This window comes from Cervus elaphus, chromosome 13 (genome assembly GCF_910594005.1).
Source record: "Cervus elaphus chromosome 13, mCerEla1.1, whole genome shotgun sequence".
NCBI lineage: Eukaryota > Metazoa > Chordata > Mammalia > Artiodactyla > Cervidae > Cervus > Cervus elaphus.
In genome coordinates this window covers 33693103-33710547 of record NC_057827.1, presented here as the reverse complement: position 1 = coordinate 33710547, position 17445 = coordinate 33693103, and the positions used below count along the sequence as shown (strand labels likewise).

Below are 17445 nucleotides of genomic sequence, written 5' to 3'. Positions count from 1 at the left end.
GGCTCAAGGGAGACAAAGAAGGGCTACCAGGCCAAGAGCACCCCCCGCCCCCACACCAGTGGTCCATCTCCATACCCAGGCCCTCAGCCTCCTCGAAGGTCCCGCTCACGGTGTGACAGGTGGAGCCGTTGCCATGGCACACGCCGCAGCGGTCCTCGACGGCACCTGAGTCGATCTCGAAGTCACAGCCCACATTCTGTAACGCACGGGAGGGAAGGCCCCTGGTGCTGGGCCACTGGCCGCAAGCCCTCTCTGGCCCTCGCCTCGGGGGCCTGCCAGGGTGGGGAGGAGAGTGCTCGGGGCATGGAGCAGGGGCCCACCACCCTTGTGGTCTCCAGTCCTGAGTAAACCCCTTGACCTCTCTGAGCCTCAGTTTCCTCAGATGTGAAACAGGGGGAACCACCCCCACCATGAAGATGTGCTATGAGATTGAACGGGACGAGAGATAGGGAAAGCTGTGTAAACGGCCCCAGCAGGCGGGGCAGCGGGCATACAGGGGCTCCTGACCAGCATGGACAGCAATTTCCCCCAAACACGAATCAATGCTCTCTGCTGGTCCTCATCTGAGCCCTGGCCTCTACACCCAGGAGCTTCCCCTCTGGGGAGCAGGGGCAAGAAAGTGCAGAGGACACTGGCAGGGAAAGCAGCTGCCGCCGCCGCCGCCACTGCTGGAAATGTCTTTAAGTATTGTCAGCAAACACCGATGCGTTCTCCGCCAGGCCGAGCCCCTGCACGGCAATCCCCGATAAGTGACCCCATTTAACCCTGTGACGTGGATTCTTGGACGGACAGTCCCCTTATCGCAGAGGAAACGTTCGTCCAGGGTCATTCAACCAGCAGGAGGTCGAGCCTCCGCCTGAGCTCTGGTTTCCGGGCTGGGGCCGGGCCGGCCCAGGCCAGATCTCAGAAGCCACGGCAGGCAGGCCGTGGTGCAGTCACAGAGACTGAGGGTGAGGCCGATGGTGTGTGTGGGGGGGTCCGGTCCCAGGAGGATTAGGGGGCACTTTGCTGAGAGGTAATGGGAGACCCTCAAAGGGCTTCACTGGTAGAGCTGGGAAGCCCAGTGGCACAGCCTGGGGAGGGTGGCCAGAGGGAAGCAGGAGGAAGGCAGAGGGGGTCCTCTTCCTTGCCGGGCACACCTTGCAGATCCCATTGATGCAGAGGTCACGGCTGGCCTGACCCTGGTAGCAGGGGGTGCCGTCCACCACAGCGTCCCGCAGCTTCTCAGCAAAGTACTCGTTGGAGGGCCGGCAGTGCAGCTCACAGGGGTTCACTGGGGCCCAAGCAGAGGAGCCGTGAGGGATAGGCAGGGCAGGAGTCACACCCGAAGGGCATCAGTGGCGGGCCGGGGGCTCCACTGGGCTGGTAGTGTCTGCAAGGCTGCCCCCAGGAGCCAGGAGGGAGTGAGTGGCAGTCCCGCAGATAGCACCTGTGTCACTGGGCAAACCTTGGGCCCTCGGACCCCCGCCCCCCAGACGTCAGTGTCCCCGCGGACGGCCGGACTCACCGTCATTGACCACAGGCACCCATGTGTGCAGCTGGCCCTTGTAGAGCATGGCGTCAAAGCGGCTGCACTGGACTTGGCGGAAGGAGGGGCGGCCGGCGGGGCAGGCCTGCAGGCTGCACAGGCGGAAGCGCTTCCGCTCACCCACGCAGTATTTGCCCTTGTATTTGGGCCTGTGGGGTGGGTGGGGGGGCGGTGAGTGAGCGCTGACAGTGGGGCCAACTGCACACCTGAATCCAGAAGCGGGCCCTCGGAGCGAGCAGCTCCTCCACACCCCGGCACCCGGAGATTCGCGGCTCCCACCTCCGCTCCCGCTGCCCTGCCCACCAGCCACCCTCGCCCCCCCTCGCCCCCACCTCAGCCCAGACTCAGTCTCCCTGTTTGAAAGGACCTCAGGGAAGGTGGGAGCACGAGGCCTGGGCTCTGCCCCCAACCTGCTATGTGACCTTGGCCAAGTCTCAGGACCCCTTCAGGCCTCAGTTTCCTCATCTCTAAAATGGGACTGGGGTTGCCTCTGCAGAGGGTTATTGAGAGGCTGGGCTAAGCTACAGACATGACTGGCACCAGCTGGAAGGGCTATTCCCAATCTCCAGCCCGTGAGACCCGGCGTCCTGACAGCCCACATGTCGGCAGACATGGTCTGGGTGGCAGCTCCCCACCCAGGTCAAAAGGAAGCCCCCTTGGCCCCGGCCCAGCCCAGAGCCTGAACGCCAACTCCACCCCAACTGCTTCCACCCTGCTCAGACCCAGAGGCCCGGAGGCAGGGTGGGGTATAAACATGGAGCTCCACAAGGCCCTGGCTCTGAATCCCATGATCCCCTCCGGGGCAGCCTGGTGAAGGTGCCAGCACCTCCTCGGTCCACAGAAGGGGGACCTCTGCATCTCCCTGAATCTTCTCCTCACCCCTCTGAGATGGGGAAATGAGGCACAGAGAGATGAAGCCACTCACCCCAGGTCACACAGCACCGCTCCCAGGCTGACCAATTCTCCCAGCTGTCCCCAGTCTCATCTTGGACCCATGTGCACCTCCAATGTCACTACATGGCTCTATTTACTGAGCGATTACTACAGATTAGCTGCAGAGCTTTAGTGCATTTATCCATGACGACAACTCTACCGGATGGGCGCTGCTGTTGCCTATCATATACTTTCTCTGGAAACTGAGGCCCTGAGAAGGGGTAGAGAGGGCCGCTGCATGAGGAGAGGAGAGGGGATTTGAACTCTATCCATCCAAGGTTCAGGGTCTAAGCTCTGAGCCACTGTCTTCCCTGCCTCCCACCCATCAGCTGCTGCTTTGTGGTGTGGCCTCTAACGAGTCGTTCCACTCTCCAAACCTTGGTGTTCCTTTCTCTGCAATGGGGTCAGCAGGGGTGACTCAACTAGCCTCCAGGGCACTCCTAGAAGTGACCCGAAGTGGCTCTAGACACTGCGGGCTTGGCCTCCATGGGGATACTTCTGAGAGCGGGAGACTGGGACAGACTGAATTGCCGACTCTGCTCAGGGCACCCCACCCCACCTGCCCCGGGTGCCCTGTACTCACGCAGGCTGCGTGCACTGCCGCTCGGCGCTCTGCACACCCACGCCACAGCTCCGCGAGCAGAGGGACCAAGCACTCCAGCCAGACCAGCCACCGTCCACGGCCTCAGGTCGGAAGCCCACGGGAACGCACTCCCCATTCAGACACCACTACCAAGACAGACAAATGCAGAGCAAGCCCACTCCAATCTCCTCACCCTAGTGAGAACAAGGTGGGTGGAAGGCCTGGAAGGGCCCAGAGGGGAAGACCCCAAGGGCTAGGGGAGGCTGACTTCCAGTCACCTGAGACACAGCCCCCACAGTGGAGTTGAACAAAGAATAAAACAGAGCTCACATGCTGGCTCTCCAGGGTGGAGGAACCTTGGAGAATTGTTCAATCAAGCTCTGTCCCAAAGCCTCCATTCTGCAGATGGGAACTTGGCCCAGAGAGGGCTGGGGGTTGGCGAAGACTCACAAGTGAGTCTGTGAACCAAGGCCGAGCCCAGAGCATGGACGCAGCAGGTGTCTCACCTGCTCTGCAGCTGGACTGGGGCTCCCCTACCTTGCTCTCCCCACAGCTGGTACCGTCCACAGCTGCATCCAGCTTGGAGTGACAGGTGGTCCCCACGGAGCACCAGAGTGTGTGGCAGACGTTCTGCAAGGAGGAGTACAAAGGCCACACTCTCACCTCCTCCCCTACGCCTCCACCTGCCCTGCCCCCTTGCCACCTCCTCACGTCTCCTGGGAATCCCTCCTTGGGGCTGGTACATGGTGGGGTCTGTAGGTGGAAGCCCCACAGGTCCCTTCTTATCTTTCCCCAGACCATCAGATTGGTGGCTCAGCGCAGTCCTCAGCTCACCCACACCTCTCCAGCCCCAGCCCCCCATCCGGAGACACCCTGGTTAGAAGCGCAGTGTCTCTGACATGCCCTTGGCCACCACTTCAGGTGCTCTTCCCCAGGACGTGACAGTAGAGATTTTATTTTACCTCTTACAATCTAGCTCCAGTAGGAGGGTATTAGTCGCTCAGTCATGTCCAATTCTTTGCAGTTTTGTGGACAATAGCCCACCAGGCTCCTCTATCCCTGGAATTCTCCAGGCAAGAATACTGGAGTGGGTTGCCGTTCCCTTCTCCAGGGGATCTTCCCCACCCAGGGGTCGAACCTGGGTCTCCTGCATTGTAGGCAGATTCTTTACCAACTGAGCCACAAAAAAATCCCAGTAGGTAAGGGGCTTGCCCAAAGTCCCACTATTGGTGAATGGCCCACACAAAACGCACACCTGGGTCTAGGGCCGCCCAACCCGAGGCCTCTCCCACAGGCCACTTTATGTCTCATGGGCATTATGTCTGGACCAAGCCTGGCTTGGAGGGGTCTGCAGCTGCTGAGGGCTGCCCCTCACCCCCAGGTCCACACAACCCCACCCCCACCACACTCACGTCCATGTCATCGCAGAAGGCAGAGTAGGCCCCGTATTGGAGGCGGCACTGGTGGCCCACATCGTAGAGGACGCCAGGCGGTATGGAAGGGAAGTCGATGACATCCTTGGTGGGAGGGTCATCCAGGCACAGGCCCCACCCACGGCTGCAGAGATGGGACAAAAGTGTGGGGTAAGGGGCTGCCTGTCCCCTGGGGCTCTAAAGGGGGCAGCCTGAGAGACCCAGCAAGGAGGCCTCACCAGTCCAGGAGGGCAGGAGAGGCGGGAAGGGGCTTAAAGCTTTGGGAAACTGAATAGGAAAACTCCAGCCTCCTTACTCACCGGGCCTGTTTTTTGACATAACCTAGCATGAAAGGCTCCCAGTCTTCCCCATCTATCTCCAGGGCACTCCAGCTATTTAAATAACTCATCCCACCCCCCAGGGCTAGGCCTCTCCATAAACCATCCCTTTTGCTCCCAACAGTCTCCCCACTCCTCCACCGTGGGGCCTCCCTCCCCAAGATCCAGCCCAGAGGCCCTTCCCTCTGGAGTCTTCTGGACCACTAAGCCCACATGTGACCCTGCTCAGAGTGCCTCCTCCCCCGCTCAGTCCAGGATCTGGAGAGCATCACGTCACAGCTGATACAATAGCCTTCCCCCCCAGGCTGGGACCAAGGGGATCTGTGTGAAGACCAAAGCCTGCAGGCTGCCCCTAACTGGCCACCCACCTGGGAGACAGCCCAGGGGCAGCCCTGCCTGCCAGCCGCTGTCACTCCCTTATTTTCTTCTTCCCCCTCCTGGCTGCAACAGGAGGGTGGCAGGATCTGTGGAATGTGGGGTCCCAAGCTAAGCAGCTTGGGGGAGGCAGAAACCCCCTAGTCTTCCAGTCTGGGAGGCTGGAGGGTGGCTGGTGCCAGGTCAGGGAGCCAGGATGAGCAGAGGGTCCTGGATAGGATGGAGGGAGGCAGGGGGAAGAAGGGCAGAGCTGGTGGATGCTGGGGTCTGGCCAGGTGGGAAGGAGGAGACACGACGGGCCACGGAGGGGCTGCAGAACATGGAGGGTTCGAGAAATGGGCCAATGTGCAGGCCCGAGTGGGGAGAGGCTGGGGGGCAGTCAGCCCCTGGGATCCAGGAGTCCAGATTTCAGAGGAGTCACATCCCCCGGCCAGGGAGGGTGGTCTGTGTGTTCTCCCAAGGCCCCTGGCTGGTGGCAGGGCTCGGGCTCCACCCAGAGCATCAGTGACTAGACTCCTACTGAGGACCCTGGGGGCCCCTCTACCGCCCAGAGCCACCTGGACCCTTTGTGTTAGCTGGAAACAGACCCTCTAAGATGGGCATGGGGCATATGAGCAGGCGTGGGACCCAGCCTTCTGCCCTAGATGACTGCAGGCCAGGCTGGCTCTGGGTGCTGAGCGGGAACCCTCTCATCTGCTCCTCGCAACCCCCAAGCAGAGAACCCTACTACCACCATCTCCTTACACATCCAGGGCCCACGGCAGTGCGTCATGTGCCCTGGGTCATGTGGGGGGTGCAGCGATGGTCAGGACGTGATGTCAGCCAGGTTGCCAGCACCCGCGCGTCCACTTGCTGGGCTTCCCTAAGTGAAAAGCTCTTCCCATCTGATCATGAGCCTGCCTCAAACACTTCATCTCAAATAGAAGTTCTAAACCACGGCAGCTGAGGTCTGGCAGGGAGCAGGGAGGCTTCTGATTGCTCGCCTCATCCTGGGGCTCCCTGGACCTGCAACCTGGGGCCGAACATCAGCTGAGGGGTGTAGGGGTGTGTGTGTTGGGGGGTGTCTGTGTGGGTGTGTGTGCGTCTGTCTGTGTGCATCTGTGTAGGGTCAACCTGGCCCTGGGGCTCCTTTTCGTCTAGCAGGACACAATATAAGATGCGACTGGGGGGTTCACCCACTCCGCTGATTCAGAACCAGCCAGGCTCCTCTGACTGGGGTCCAATGTGCCTCAGCCCCACACTAGCAGGTCCTGGGGCACACCCAGCCCTTCAGTTTTCCAGCCAGGACCCAGTGCTGACATGCCGTGTATCAAGCTCCTGTGAGCCTGCTGCTGGAAAGCCAGGCATCAACAGCCTCTCAGGGTCATCCTTATATGTGTGTGAGGCTGAGGGGCTCTGGTAGGGGAAGGGGGAATCTTTATAGGACCCACCACCAGAATCAGAGCCACATTCTGCCCCAGATGCTGACTGGGAGTTACAAACCCAAGTTCTACTAGGCCCAGTTTCAGATGCTGTGTGGCCTTGGGCCATCCCTCACCCTCTCTGAGCCTTCATATCCTCAACTACAAGAGGCTGAGGCAGCCTATGTGATCCCAAGCAACAGAGGTATAAATAGCAGCATCTACTTGGGAAAAGTTACACAGGAGGGTGGCCGGCAGCCGGCCCTTCCTTCCTCTGGTTGGCTCACCGCCAGGCTTCTCAAGCTGCTGATACACGTCAGCCCTTCCCCTCTAATTATAGCAGGGCTGGGCAGCCCCAAATGGGGTCAGAGCAGACAGTGAATGGCTCCAGTCTGAAGTGCCACTCCAACCTCAAGGACTGCAAGGAGCTACCCATCACCTGGGAGAGACCTGTGTGCCCTCTCCATTCCCCACAGCTGGGGGCTGGTTGTGGAGTCGCCGGATGCTGAGGACAAGGGCCTGATACTGGATCAGACCTGCCTCTCTCCCTGCAGAAACCCTGGCTGCAAAGACATGAGCGAGCAGGGCCTTCCCTCCCTGGCTCCAGGTCCAAGTAGTAGCTCATGAAAAGAGAGGTCCCTTATGAAACAGCAGGGTCCCTTAAAGTGACGCTCGGCCCAGAAAGGCTCTTCAGGTTCTTCAGGTGGACCTCTTGGACTGGCCAGTGAACACAGTCTTGTTGAAACTTTCCTCTAGTCTGACTACCAACTCCTGATGATTCTCCATCCCACCCACGTTCCCCCACTGCCAGCCCTGGACCACGCCATGCACCCACCTAGAGCATCCTTCTTCCTCATGATGCTCCCTTAGTCCTTAGAGAGCAGCTCTGGGGCTCCTTCTCAGAGATGATGTCTCTGCCTCTCTCCAGATTCCCACAGAACCCCACAGGGCTCTCTGCCACAGTGCTAATCACCCGGACTTGTCACATGTCTGCCCTCCTCATGTGGTGAGGGGCTTAGGGACAGGGACACTGCGTCCCCTACCACTTTCCCTTCAGCACAGTTTGAGACCAAGTGGGATCCGGTAACGTCTGGGTCTGTGTGGCCCGCTGAACACCTATTTGCAGGAAGCAAAGGCGTGTCATGTCCAGGGGGAACGGGGGTGGGGTGGGTGGTCTGAGTGGCTCTAAGATGCCGTCAAATCCTGGAAACACCGCCAGACCCCGCTTGGTGCGTTCCTTCTGTGACTCTTGCCCTTCCAGTCCCCATCCTGTCTAGGCGGGGCCTGTCCTGTCTTCCGTCCACCTCCAGCAAGGAGACAAAGGGCTGGGGGACAGGTTGGTATGACACCCTCTGTCCCAGCCTGCCTGGCCCTCCGGGATGGAGAGAGGAGAGTGCAGCCACCCTTGGGGAGAGGAACTTCCCCTCCCTCCCCAGCTCCCTTCATTGGCCACGTGTCTGTCTGTCTCTCTGCCAGCATTCTGTCCGGCTTTTCTTGGTGCCGAGGTTCTGGGAGGCCCTGGCTGGCTCAGGCTCTGACCTTCTCCTCCCACCCTCGCCCCAGGCCCCAAGGCAAGTCCCTCACGCATTCCAGCAGCCAAATGAAGACAGAGATGCATGTGTCTGTCTGTCCTGAAGCCAGGGTGCTGGGCAGCACCATGGGTGGGGACAGCTGGAAAAAGCCCTCAGGGTGCTTCAGGGGTGGCTGCCCTTCTGATTTCCCAGCCCTTCTCTCATTTTCAGCCCCCAAGGGGGAGGTGACAGACCCTTGGGATCATTTTCTAACAGGCTCTCCCTGCCAGGCCACGTCCCTGCTTCAGCTCCTTATCACATCGCTTGGTAGCAGCGATAACAGTCACCAGGCACTGAATGCAAAGCATGTGGCCAGCGTTGTGCTACACACTTCACATGCCTCCTCATTTAATCCTCAGAGCAACCCGGGACACAGTCCCATCATTATCCCCAGTCTTGGAGGCTTAAGGATTAGTGTAACTTGTCTGCCAACACGGGTAGATGCCTGGGCCAGAGTCCAGGGTCTTAAACATCAAAGTCAACTCTTCCCTGCTTCTAGTCCCCCTCTCCACCCAATAATCCCTCTTCTATCAGAGGCCAGGGTCCTCGCTCTCACGTCCATAATGAACCTGGTCATGTCCCTGCTTAAACCCTTGTGAATGGACTTCTAGAAAAACATGGCCCATTGAGCAGATACAGAGTTATTTCCACTCCCTTCCAGAACCCCACTAAGATGACAGGAAAGACATAAACAAGGCATAAATCCACAAGGGCAAGGGGCAAGGGAGAGGTGATGATGGCAGATGAAAAATGTCAGCAAAATTCTAGAAGCTGGAAAGCAGATGATCGAGTAGCAGCTGACTTACTACAGCACTGAATGCTGAGAGCCAGTCATGCGGAGAGAAACCACCCAGAAGAGGGAAACTGGAAACGCTCAGGAAACCCGAGGGACCCCTGGAGGCCTGGGTGCCAGGAAGACCGAGGACAAGAGCCTGGCTCAAAGTCTGTAAGACGTCATCAGACCCCAGATCCCCTTCCCATCCCTCTAGAGCAGGGCCATGGCCACCTCCCTGCCTGGCAGAGGACTGGGGTCACTCTCTGGAGAGGGTGATCCAGGAGACCTGGCCCAGGAACAGCAGGCATGGTGGGAGACCCAAGGCAGAGGGGCCCACAGAGAAAAAAACGAACAAAAGTCTGCACAAGGAAAGCTGAGATAACCACCAAGCTCCTTCCCCATCTGGCTGCCAGAATGCTGTAGTCAGACTTACACCTTCCAGGAGGAGACTGGAGAATGCCTCGCTGGAGCAAAATCACTCAGAAAAAATGACCCTAGATACTGACATTTGAAGATAGCCTGAAGAAACAGCTCCATCCCAACCAGTCCCTCGGTGGTGGCTTGAAAGAGTGCTGCCAAGTTCACAGACCTCCCGACTGGCAGCCCAGTGCCTCCTTCCATGGAGGGAATACAGCCATGCCATCTCAGGAAAATCCTTCACATGAAAGATAGGTTCTCAAAAATAACTCAAAGAAAAGAGAGATATTTCAGGGAGTAAAAGAAAAAACAAAATAAATAATAACTTCAACAAGGTAAGATACTATACCCATGAAACTAGAATAGGATAATAAAAAGGAATATTTAGCAAATAAGAAATTTCAGGAGGTTAAAAGTACAATAGGTACTTTGTAAAATTTTACAAAGTAAAATTTTTTACAAAGTAAAAAAAAAAAAATTTTCATGTGACAGAAAGCTTGTAAGGCAAAGATAAGGATGTCTTTCAGAAAATCGAATGAGTCAGAAAAAAGTTTAAAAGTATAAAAAAAAGAAAGGGAGAGAAGAGCTGAATATTAAGGGTTCCAGAAGGAGAAAATGAGAGATGATTATCAAATAAATAAGAATATTTCCAAGAACTGAAGGACTTGAGTTTTTAGATTAAAAGAGCCTAGCAAGTGCCCCCCCCCCCCCACCACCCCAAGGTAGATCAAGGCACATAATTGCAAAAGTTCAGATCACCAACAGAAAAACAGAGAGACACACACCAAGAGAAAAAAAGAGAGTATTCTCTATATTAAGAGAGAGAGAAAGAAAATCCTAAAAGCTTCCAGAGTTTTTTAAAAGGTCACATACAAAGGTTTGGGAATCAGACTGGCATGAGACTTGTCAACAGCAGTGTTGGAAGCTAGAAAACAAAGGAAAAACACCTTTGAAATTCTGAGGGAGAAAGACTTTTAACTTGGAAGTTGCTATCAAAAGATCAATCAGGTATGAGGGAAGAATAAAGAAAAGCAAACATTATAAGACAAGCAAATCCATACTTCTCTTCTCAGAAGGCTACTTGAGGATATGCTCCACCAAAACAAAGAAGTAAACCCCTCTAAATAGGGTAGCATGAGACCCAGGAAACAGGAAGATCTTGCATGATAATTTTAAGAGAGAAGTAGAAATCATCCAGGTTAGACAAGAGCAGGAAGACAGAGGGATGTCACAGGGTATGTCCAGGAAATAAGGAAACTGTGACAGGACACGGGAGGGACTGCCTTCAGCAAAACTGGATTAAGAGACATTTTGCAGAATTGTCGCAGGGTATGGACGACTTAGAGAAGCAAAGAAAACTAGGCAAATAAAGTGGTTCTTAAAAAGAAAATCATTTTGTTACAACACTTGGTTTGGCATTATCTATACAACAACAATAAAGAAAACAGTAAACATGGATTTAATCAAGATATGCTAACATGATATTGGGATGTGGTAGCAGGGGTGGGGCTGCAAATGTGGGCAGGAAGTGACACAAAGGGGCTAAATTCCAACCTTCCATTGTACAAGTCATCAGATGATTATCTAAATTGAAAAATCAAGAAACAGCACTCTAGGAAAACTTTTTGGAAATATGAAAGTAAATAAGGTAAGAAAAGCTAAAAAGAATGAAAAGTTGAAAGTCGCTGCCCAAAGAACACAGGATGGGGAAGTGTGCAGCAGGTGATTTAAAGCTCTCCTATTGCCATCTTGAACTCAGTATTTTTGAACTTGTGTTTTGTTAAGGAGGTTCTAATGGGACAAGAGGCATTTGCATGAGGAGATACAAAATATCTGTGTCCACTGTTCCTGGCCACCGCATGAGCAGAGTCCCAGTGGATCCACAATGCAGAGAATTCATTGAGACTAAGAAAATGCAAGATAAATGTTATTATGTCTAAGACAGCCCTAGAGGCCACACTTGGCACTTGAACCAGAACTTGCTTCAGATGCAGCAAGAAGGTATGATGTCTTAGGAAACACAAATGACCAAGGAACTCCATCATCTTTGCTATTTGTGTTGCTTCCTTATATCATCCAGTTATTGCATTGAAAATGATGGGCTAGAAGGAAATGTAAAGATGGATCCATTTCCTCTCAGTTCTTCCTCAAACATCAGTAAGCCAAGGCAGAGAGTGCTGGGAAAATATGCACATATTACAAAGTGAAATAAAACCAGTCAAATTAGTCTTGTGCACTATGTCAAGAGTTCTGATAAATATGAGGTATGAAATATGAATTGTGTCATTTTGGTGACTCCACATATTAGTTTGATGTGCCTATATCTGCATTTAAAAATTGGCATTGCATAAAGCAAAGATGAGTGGTAAAACTTAGGCTAATCACTTAGAAACAGAGACTTAAAAAAAATAGAAAATAAAAACAATAGAAAAGATCAACAAAACAAAGAGCTGGTTCTTTGAAAAGACAAACAAAATTGATAAGCCTTTAGCCAGACTCATTAAGAAAAAAAAGAGAGAGGGCCAAAATCAGAAATGAAAAAGAAGTTACAAGTGATACCAGAAAAATACAAAGGATCATAAGAAACTACTACAAACAACTAGATGCCAATAGAATGAACAATCTAGAAGAAACAGACAAATTCCTATATAGAAATATATAATCTCCTAGGACTGAACCAGGAAGAAACAGAAAACATGAACAGACAAATATCAGTAATGAAATTGAATCAGTAATTAAAAACAAAAAACTCCCAACAAACAAAAGTCCAGGACCAGATGGCTTCACAGAATTCCACAAATATTTAGAGAAGAGTTAACACCTTTTCTTCTCAAACTATTCCAAAAAATTTCAGAGGAAAGAACACTTCTGAACTCATTCCACAAGGCATCACCCTAACATCAAAACCAGACAAAGACATCAAAAAGAAAAGAAAATTACAAACCAATACCACTGATGAACATAGATGCAAAAATTCTCAACAAAATACTATCAATCAGAACCTAACATTAAAAGGATCATACACTCTGATCAAGTGAGACTTACCTCAGAAATGAAAGGATGATTCAATGTCTGCAAATCAGTCAAGGTGATACACCATATTAACAAACTGAAGAATAAAAGCCATATGATCACCTCTATAGATGCAGAAAAACCTTTTGACAAAATTCAAACATTTATGATAAAAAAAACCCTCCAAAAAGTGGGAATAGAGGGAGTATCAATTCAGTTGCTCAGTCGTGTCCAACTCTCTGTGACCCCATAGGCTGCAGCATGCCAGACTTCTCTATCACCAACATCCGGAACTTGCTGTAACTCATGTCCATTGAGTTGGCGATATAACTCAACATAATGAAGACCATAAACAACAAACCCATTGCTAACATCATACTCAATGGTGAAAAGCTGAATGTATTCCCTCTAAGATCAGGAACAAGACAAGGATGCCCACCCTCTCCACATTTATTCAACATAGTACTGGAAATCCCAGCCACAGCAATCAGACAAGAAAAAGGAATAAAAGGAATTCAAGTTGAAAAAAAGAAAACAGGCACTGTTTGCAGATGACAAGACACTATACACAGAAAAATCCTTAAGATGCCACCAAAAAAACTACTAGAGCTCATCAATGAATTTGGTAAAGCTACAAGATACAAAATTAACATAAAGAAATCTGTTGCATTTCTATACAGTAACAAATTATCACAAAAAAATTAAGGAAAGCAATTTACCATCACATCAAAAAGGATAAAGTATCTAGGAATAAACCTGCTTAAGGAGGTAAAAAACTTGTACCCAGAAAATAAGACACTGATGAAGGAAATTGAAGATGACACAAACAGATGGAGAGATACATCATGTTCACAGGTTAGAATCAGTATTGTTAAAATGATACTACTATCCAAGGCAATCTACAGATTCAATGCAATCTCTGTCAAAATACCAATGGCATTTATCACAGAACCAGAATAATTTTAGAATTTGTATGGAAACACAAAAGACCTCAAATAGCCCAAACAATCTTAAGAAAGAACAGAGCTGGAGATACCACACTCATTGACTGCAGCCTATACTACAAAACTATAGTAATCAAAACAGTATGGTATTGGGATAGGAATTAAGATGGTAGAGTAGAAGGACATGGAACTCAGCTCCTGCCCAAATACATAAAAAACATATCTACATATGAAGTAATTCTCACAGAATACCTACTGAACACTAGCTGTGCTGTGGTAAGTTGCTTCAGTCACGTCTGACTCTTTGCAACCCTATGGACCATAGCCCTCCAGGCTCCTCTGTCCTTGGGATTCTCCAGGCAAGAATACTGGAGTGGATTGCCATGCCCTTCTCCAGGGTATCTTCCTGACCCAGTGATTGAACCCAGCTCTCTTATGTCTCCTGCACTGGCAGGCAGGATCTATACCACTAGTGACACCTGGGAAGCCCCACCAAACACTAGCAGAAGATCTCAAACACCTGAAGGGACAGGGAAGATCTCCACATAACTGGGCAAGATGATGGGGGGAGGAGGAGAAAAGGAAGCAGGATGCAACCTGCACTCCTGGGAGGGAACAGTAAAAGAGGACAGAGTCCCACACCCTGGGAAGCCCCCTCACCTTCAGGGAGATCAACGGGGAGAGAAAGCGAGCTACACAGGCTCAGAGGAGAGTATAACAAATGGTTTGTGGCAGGCAGAACAGAGAGACCTACATAAGACAATGCCACCAGCCTGCATGCTCCAGCCTGACACAAGCATCCTATGGTATGGGCAGGGGCTGGTGCTGAAACTTGGGGTTTAGAGGACAGATCTGGAAAAAGGACTGGTGTTGGCTGTGTGGAAATAGCCTGAAGTGGCTGGAACGTGGTACAGATACAACCAGGTTGTCTGCAGAAAAAGCCTGGGCCCACCATAGAAGCAATGTGCCACAGTTAAGTGGCATGTGAAGGGAGGGGCAGGGCTGCCCTTGCAGCTTCTTTCTCCATGCCCCAGTTGCCACCTGGGTGGGCTCCAGCCTGGGTGAGTCCACATAACCCAAACACTACCTTGGCGGGCTCCCATGCTCCAGCCACCACCTGGGCAGGTTATCACACCCTAGCCACCACCTCTGTGGGCTCCCATGCACCCACCACCAGGTGCCAGTGGGTTGCCCATGTACAGAGGTAATGCTGAAATCATAGGTAAGCCCTAGGGACCACATAACTTATAAAGCAGGGCTGAAATCTCTCCCTGGCTGTGTGAGCTGCAGATTTACACCTCTGCTGCCAGCTTGGTAAATTCAGCACCTGCAGGACATTCAAGCAGACCATGGGTGCTCCTGCGGCTGGGATGGTCTGGTCTTAGGAGTTGTGGGTTTTGTGGGCACATGCTGTGGGGCTGGGCTGGGCCGGGATCTGAGCTGCCTCCATGGCTCCCTCACTGAGTCCATGTACATGATTACTGCAGTCCTGGGACCTGACTTCTTGGATCTGTGTTGAAGACCTTGTGAAAACTATATCTGAGAAACACCAGGATTGACTGTTGGCATTCCCATGGTTGAGGTGGGGCCGAGGGCAGGGCCAACAGTGGACGTTTGATCCCCCACAATGGGTGACATAATAGAGCATGCTCACCAGTGGGCAGTTCTGGCAGAGCAAAACTCAGCAGCTCTTCTGCCAGTGGGAGTGCTCCAAACTCACCTACCTTGCACTGCAGCTCAGAAACACAACTCAGAAATGGATATGGGGGCTTCTACTCCAATAATTAGGGAGCAGTTGAACAGGGCAGTGACAAACAGAGCAAAGAGAAGGCTCTGCTCAACATTCAACGCAGGCTCTGAAGACAACACCAGTCACACCTCCTACCAAGGCAATAATGGCCAGCATGCACTAAGGAAAGAGGTGGTAGGCATCCATACTAAAAACAGTCATTGCACCAAAAATATTAAACCCACCCAGGCTACACAGCCTCCCACACAAAAACAGCCCTCTAAGACTACAACAGATAACAGTTTCTCCTAAACTCAAACAGCAAGAGAAATATAGGTAAACGAAGAAGCAGAGGGACCATTTCAAATTAAAAGATTAAGAGAATTCTCCTGAAAAAACAATGAAACAGATTTCTACAATCTAATAGACACTGAGTTTAAAAAGAAGATAATGATAATATTGAAGGAATTAAGAAGGATTATTAATAGAAATGCAAGTTACAGTAAAAAACAAATTAGAAATTATAAAAAGGAATCAAGAAAACAGAGAAAACTCATTTGCCAAGATGAAAGCTGAGCTAAAGGCAATGAGTAGCAGAATGAACAATGCAGAAGAACAAATATGTGATCTGGAAGATAAAATAATGTAAATCACCCAATCAGAACAGCAGACAGAAAGCCAAACGAAAAAAATGAAAGCAATATAGTAAGAGTCTATGGGATAACACAGAGTTTGCCAATCTACACATAACAGGGCTCCCAGAAGGAGAAGAAAGAGCAAAGAAGACTGAAAATGTATTTCAAGAAATTATGGTTGAAAACTTTCCAAACCTGAAGGAGACAGATATCCTGGTTCAGGAAGCACACAGGGTTCCAAACAAAATGAATCCAAACAGATCTATACCAAGACATATTTCAAATAAAACAGTAAAAGTTCAAGAGAGAATGCTAAAGGCATCAAGAGAAAAAGAGTTAAATTACAAAAGAACCCCCATGAGGATGTGAACTGATTTCTCTACAGAAATGTTGCAGGCCAGATGAGAATGGTAAGATACATTCAAAGTCCTGAAAGAGAAAAATCTGCAACCTAGGATACCCTACTCAGCAAAATGATCATTTAGAATAGAAGGAAAGATAATTTCCCAACAAAAACTAAAAGAATATAGCAATACCAAATCTATAATAAAGGAAATATTGAAAGGTCTTTTCTAAATGGAAGACTCTGTAAGGAAAATCACAATTAGAAAGTAAATCACTTAAATAAGCCAGTACATAGATCTAAAAAAAAAAAAATCAAAAAATTTCTGTGAAAGAGATGATAACCCCAATTAACAATAAGAGGATGAACATGAAGATGTAAAAGAGGACATCAAAATCCTAAAACGTTGGGGACGAGAGTAAGAAAATGTAGATTTTTTTTTTCCTAGAATCTGTTTGATATTATATGATTACCAGACTAAAGCAAGTAGATATGGGAAGTGTTTAACACGCTTGAAAAACAGGGTGACCACAAATCAAAAACATAGAGTCACAAAAAGCAAAAACCAAAAGAAGCACAATACTAAAGAAAATTATCAAACTACAAAAGGAAAAACAAAACAGAAGAAAGGGTCAAAGAAAAAATATAAAATCAATGGGGAAATAAGGTTTAAAATGGCAATAAATACATATCTGTAAATAATTACCACAAATGTCAATAGTCTAAATGCTCCAATCAAAATACATAGAGTAGGAGACTGATTTAAAAGTAAAAAACAAAAAAACAAGGGACTACAATATGCTGCCTAGCAGAGACTTACATTAGGGCAAAGGAAACACAGATTCAAAGTGAGGGAATGGACAAAGATATTTCATGTAAAAAGAAATGACAAGAAACACAGGTCACAACACTCATATCAGACAAAATAGACTTTAAAACAGAGGTTATAAACAAGACATAGAAGCAATCTAAATGAACACTGACAGATGAATGGACTAAGATCAGATGTGTGTGTATATATATGTGTGTGTTGTATACACAAACAAAATGAAATATTATTCCTCCAGAAAAAAGAGTGCAAGAATGCCATTTGCAGCAACATGAATGAGCTAGAGACTATCATAATAAGTGAAGTAAGTCAGAGAAAGACAAATATCATACAATATTATATGTGGAATAAAAAAAAAGTGATACAAATGAATTTATTTATAAAACAGAAACAGACTCACAGACATAGAAAACAAATGTATAGTTACCTAAAGAAAAGGTTTGGCAGGGAAGAATAAATCAGGAATTTGGGAGTAACATACACACACTACTATATACAAAATAGATAAACAACAAGGACCTACTGTATAGCACAAGAACCTATATTCAACATTTGATAATAACATATAGGAAAAAAAATCTGAAAAAGAACATAAATATTCATGTATATATATATGTGTGT

The 17445-nt window shown here is 49.8% G+C and overlaps 1 protein-coding gene across 1 annotated transcript in view; it reads right to left on the bottom strand.

Moving 5' to 3' along the window:
- The window catches only part of ADAMTS7 (ADAM metallopeptidase with thrombospondin type 1 motif 7), a 56308-nt gene that overhangs the window by 12259 nt on the left and 26604 nt on the right, over positions 1-17445 (bottom strand). Inside the window, exons 9-14 of the mRNA XM_043922538.1 lie at positions 4457-4601; positions 3582-3674; positions 3045-3190; positions 1508-1677; positions 1140-1273; positions 76-196 (exon numbers count right to left, since the gene is read on the bottom strand). Coding sequence (XP_043778473.1) covers positions 76-196; positions 1140-1273; positions 1508-1677; positions 3045-3190; positions 3582-3674; positions 4457-4601 — 809 coding nt within the window. The remainder of the gene's footprint in view (positions 1-75; positions 197-1139; positions 1274-1507; positions 1678-3044; positions 3191-3581; positions 3675-4456; positions 4602-17445) is intronic.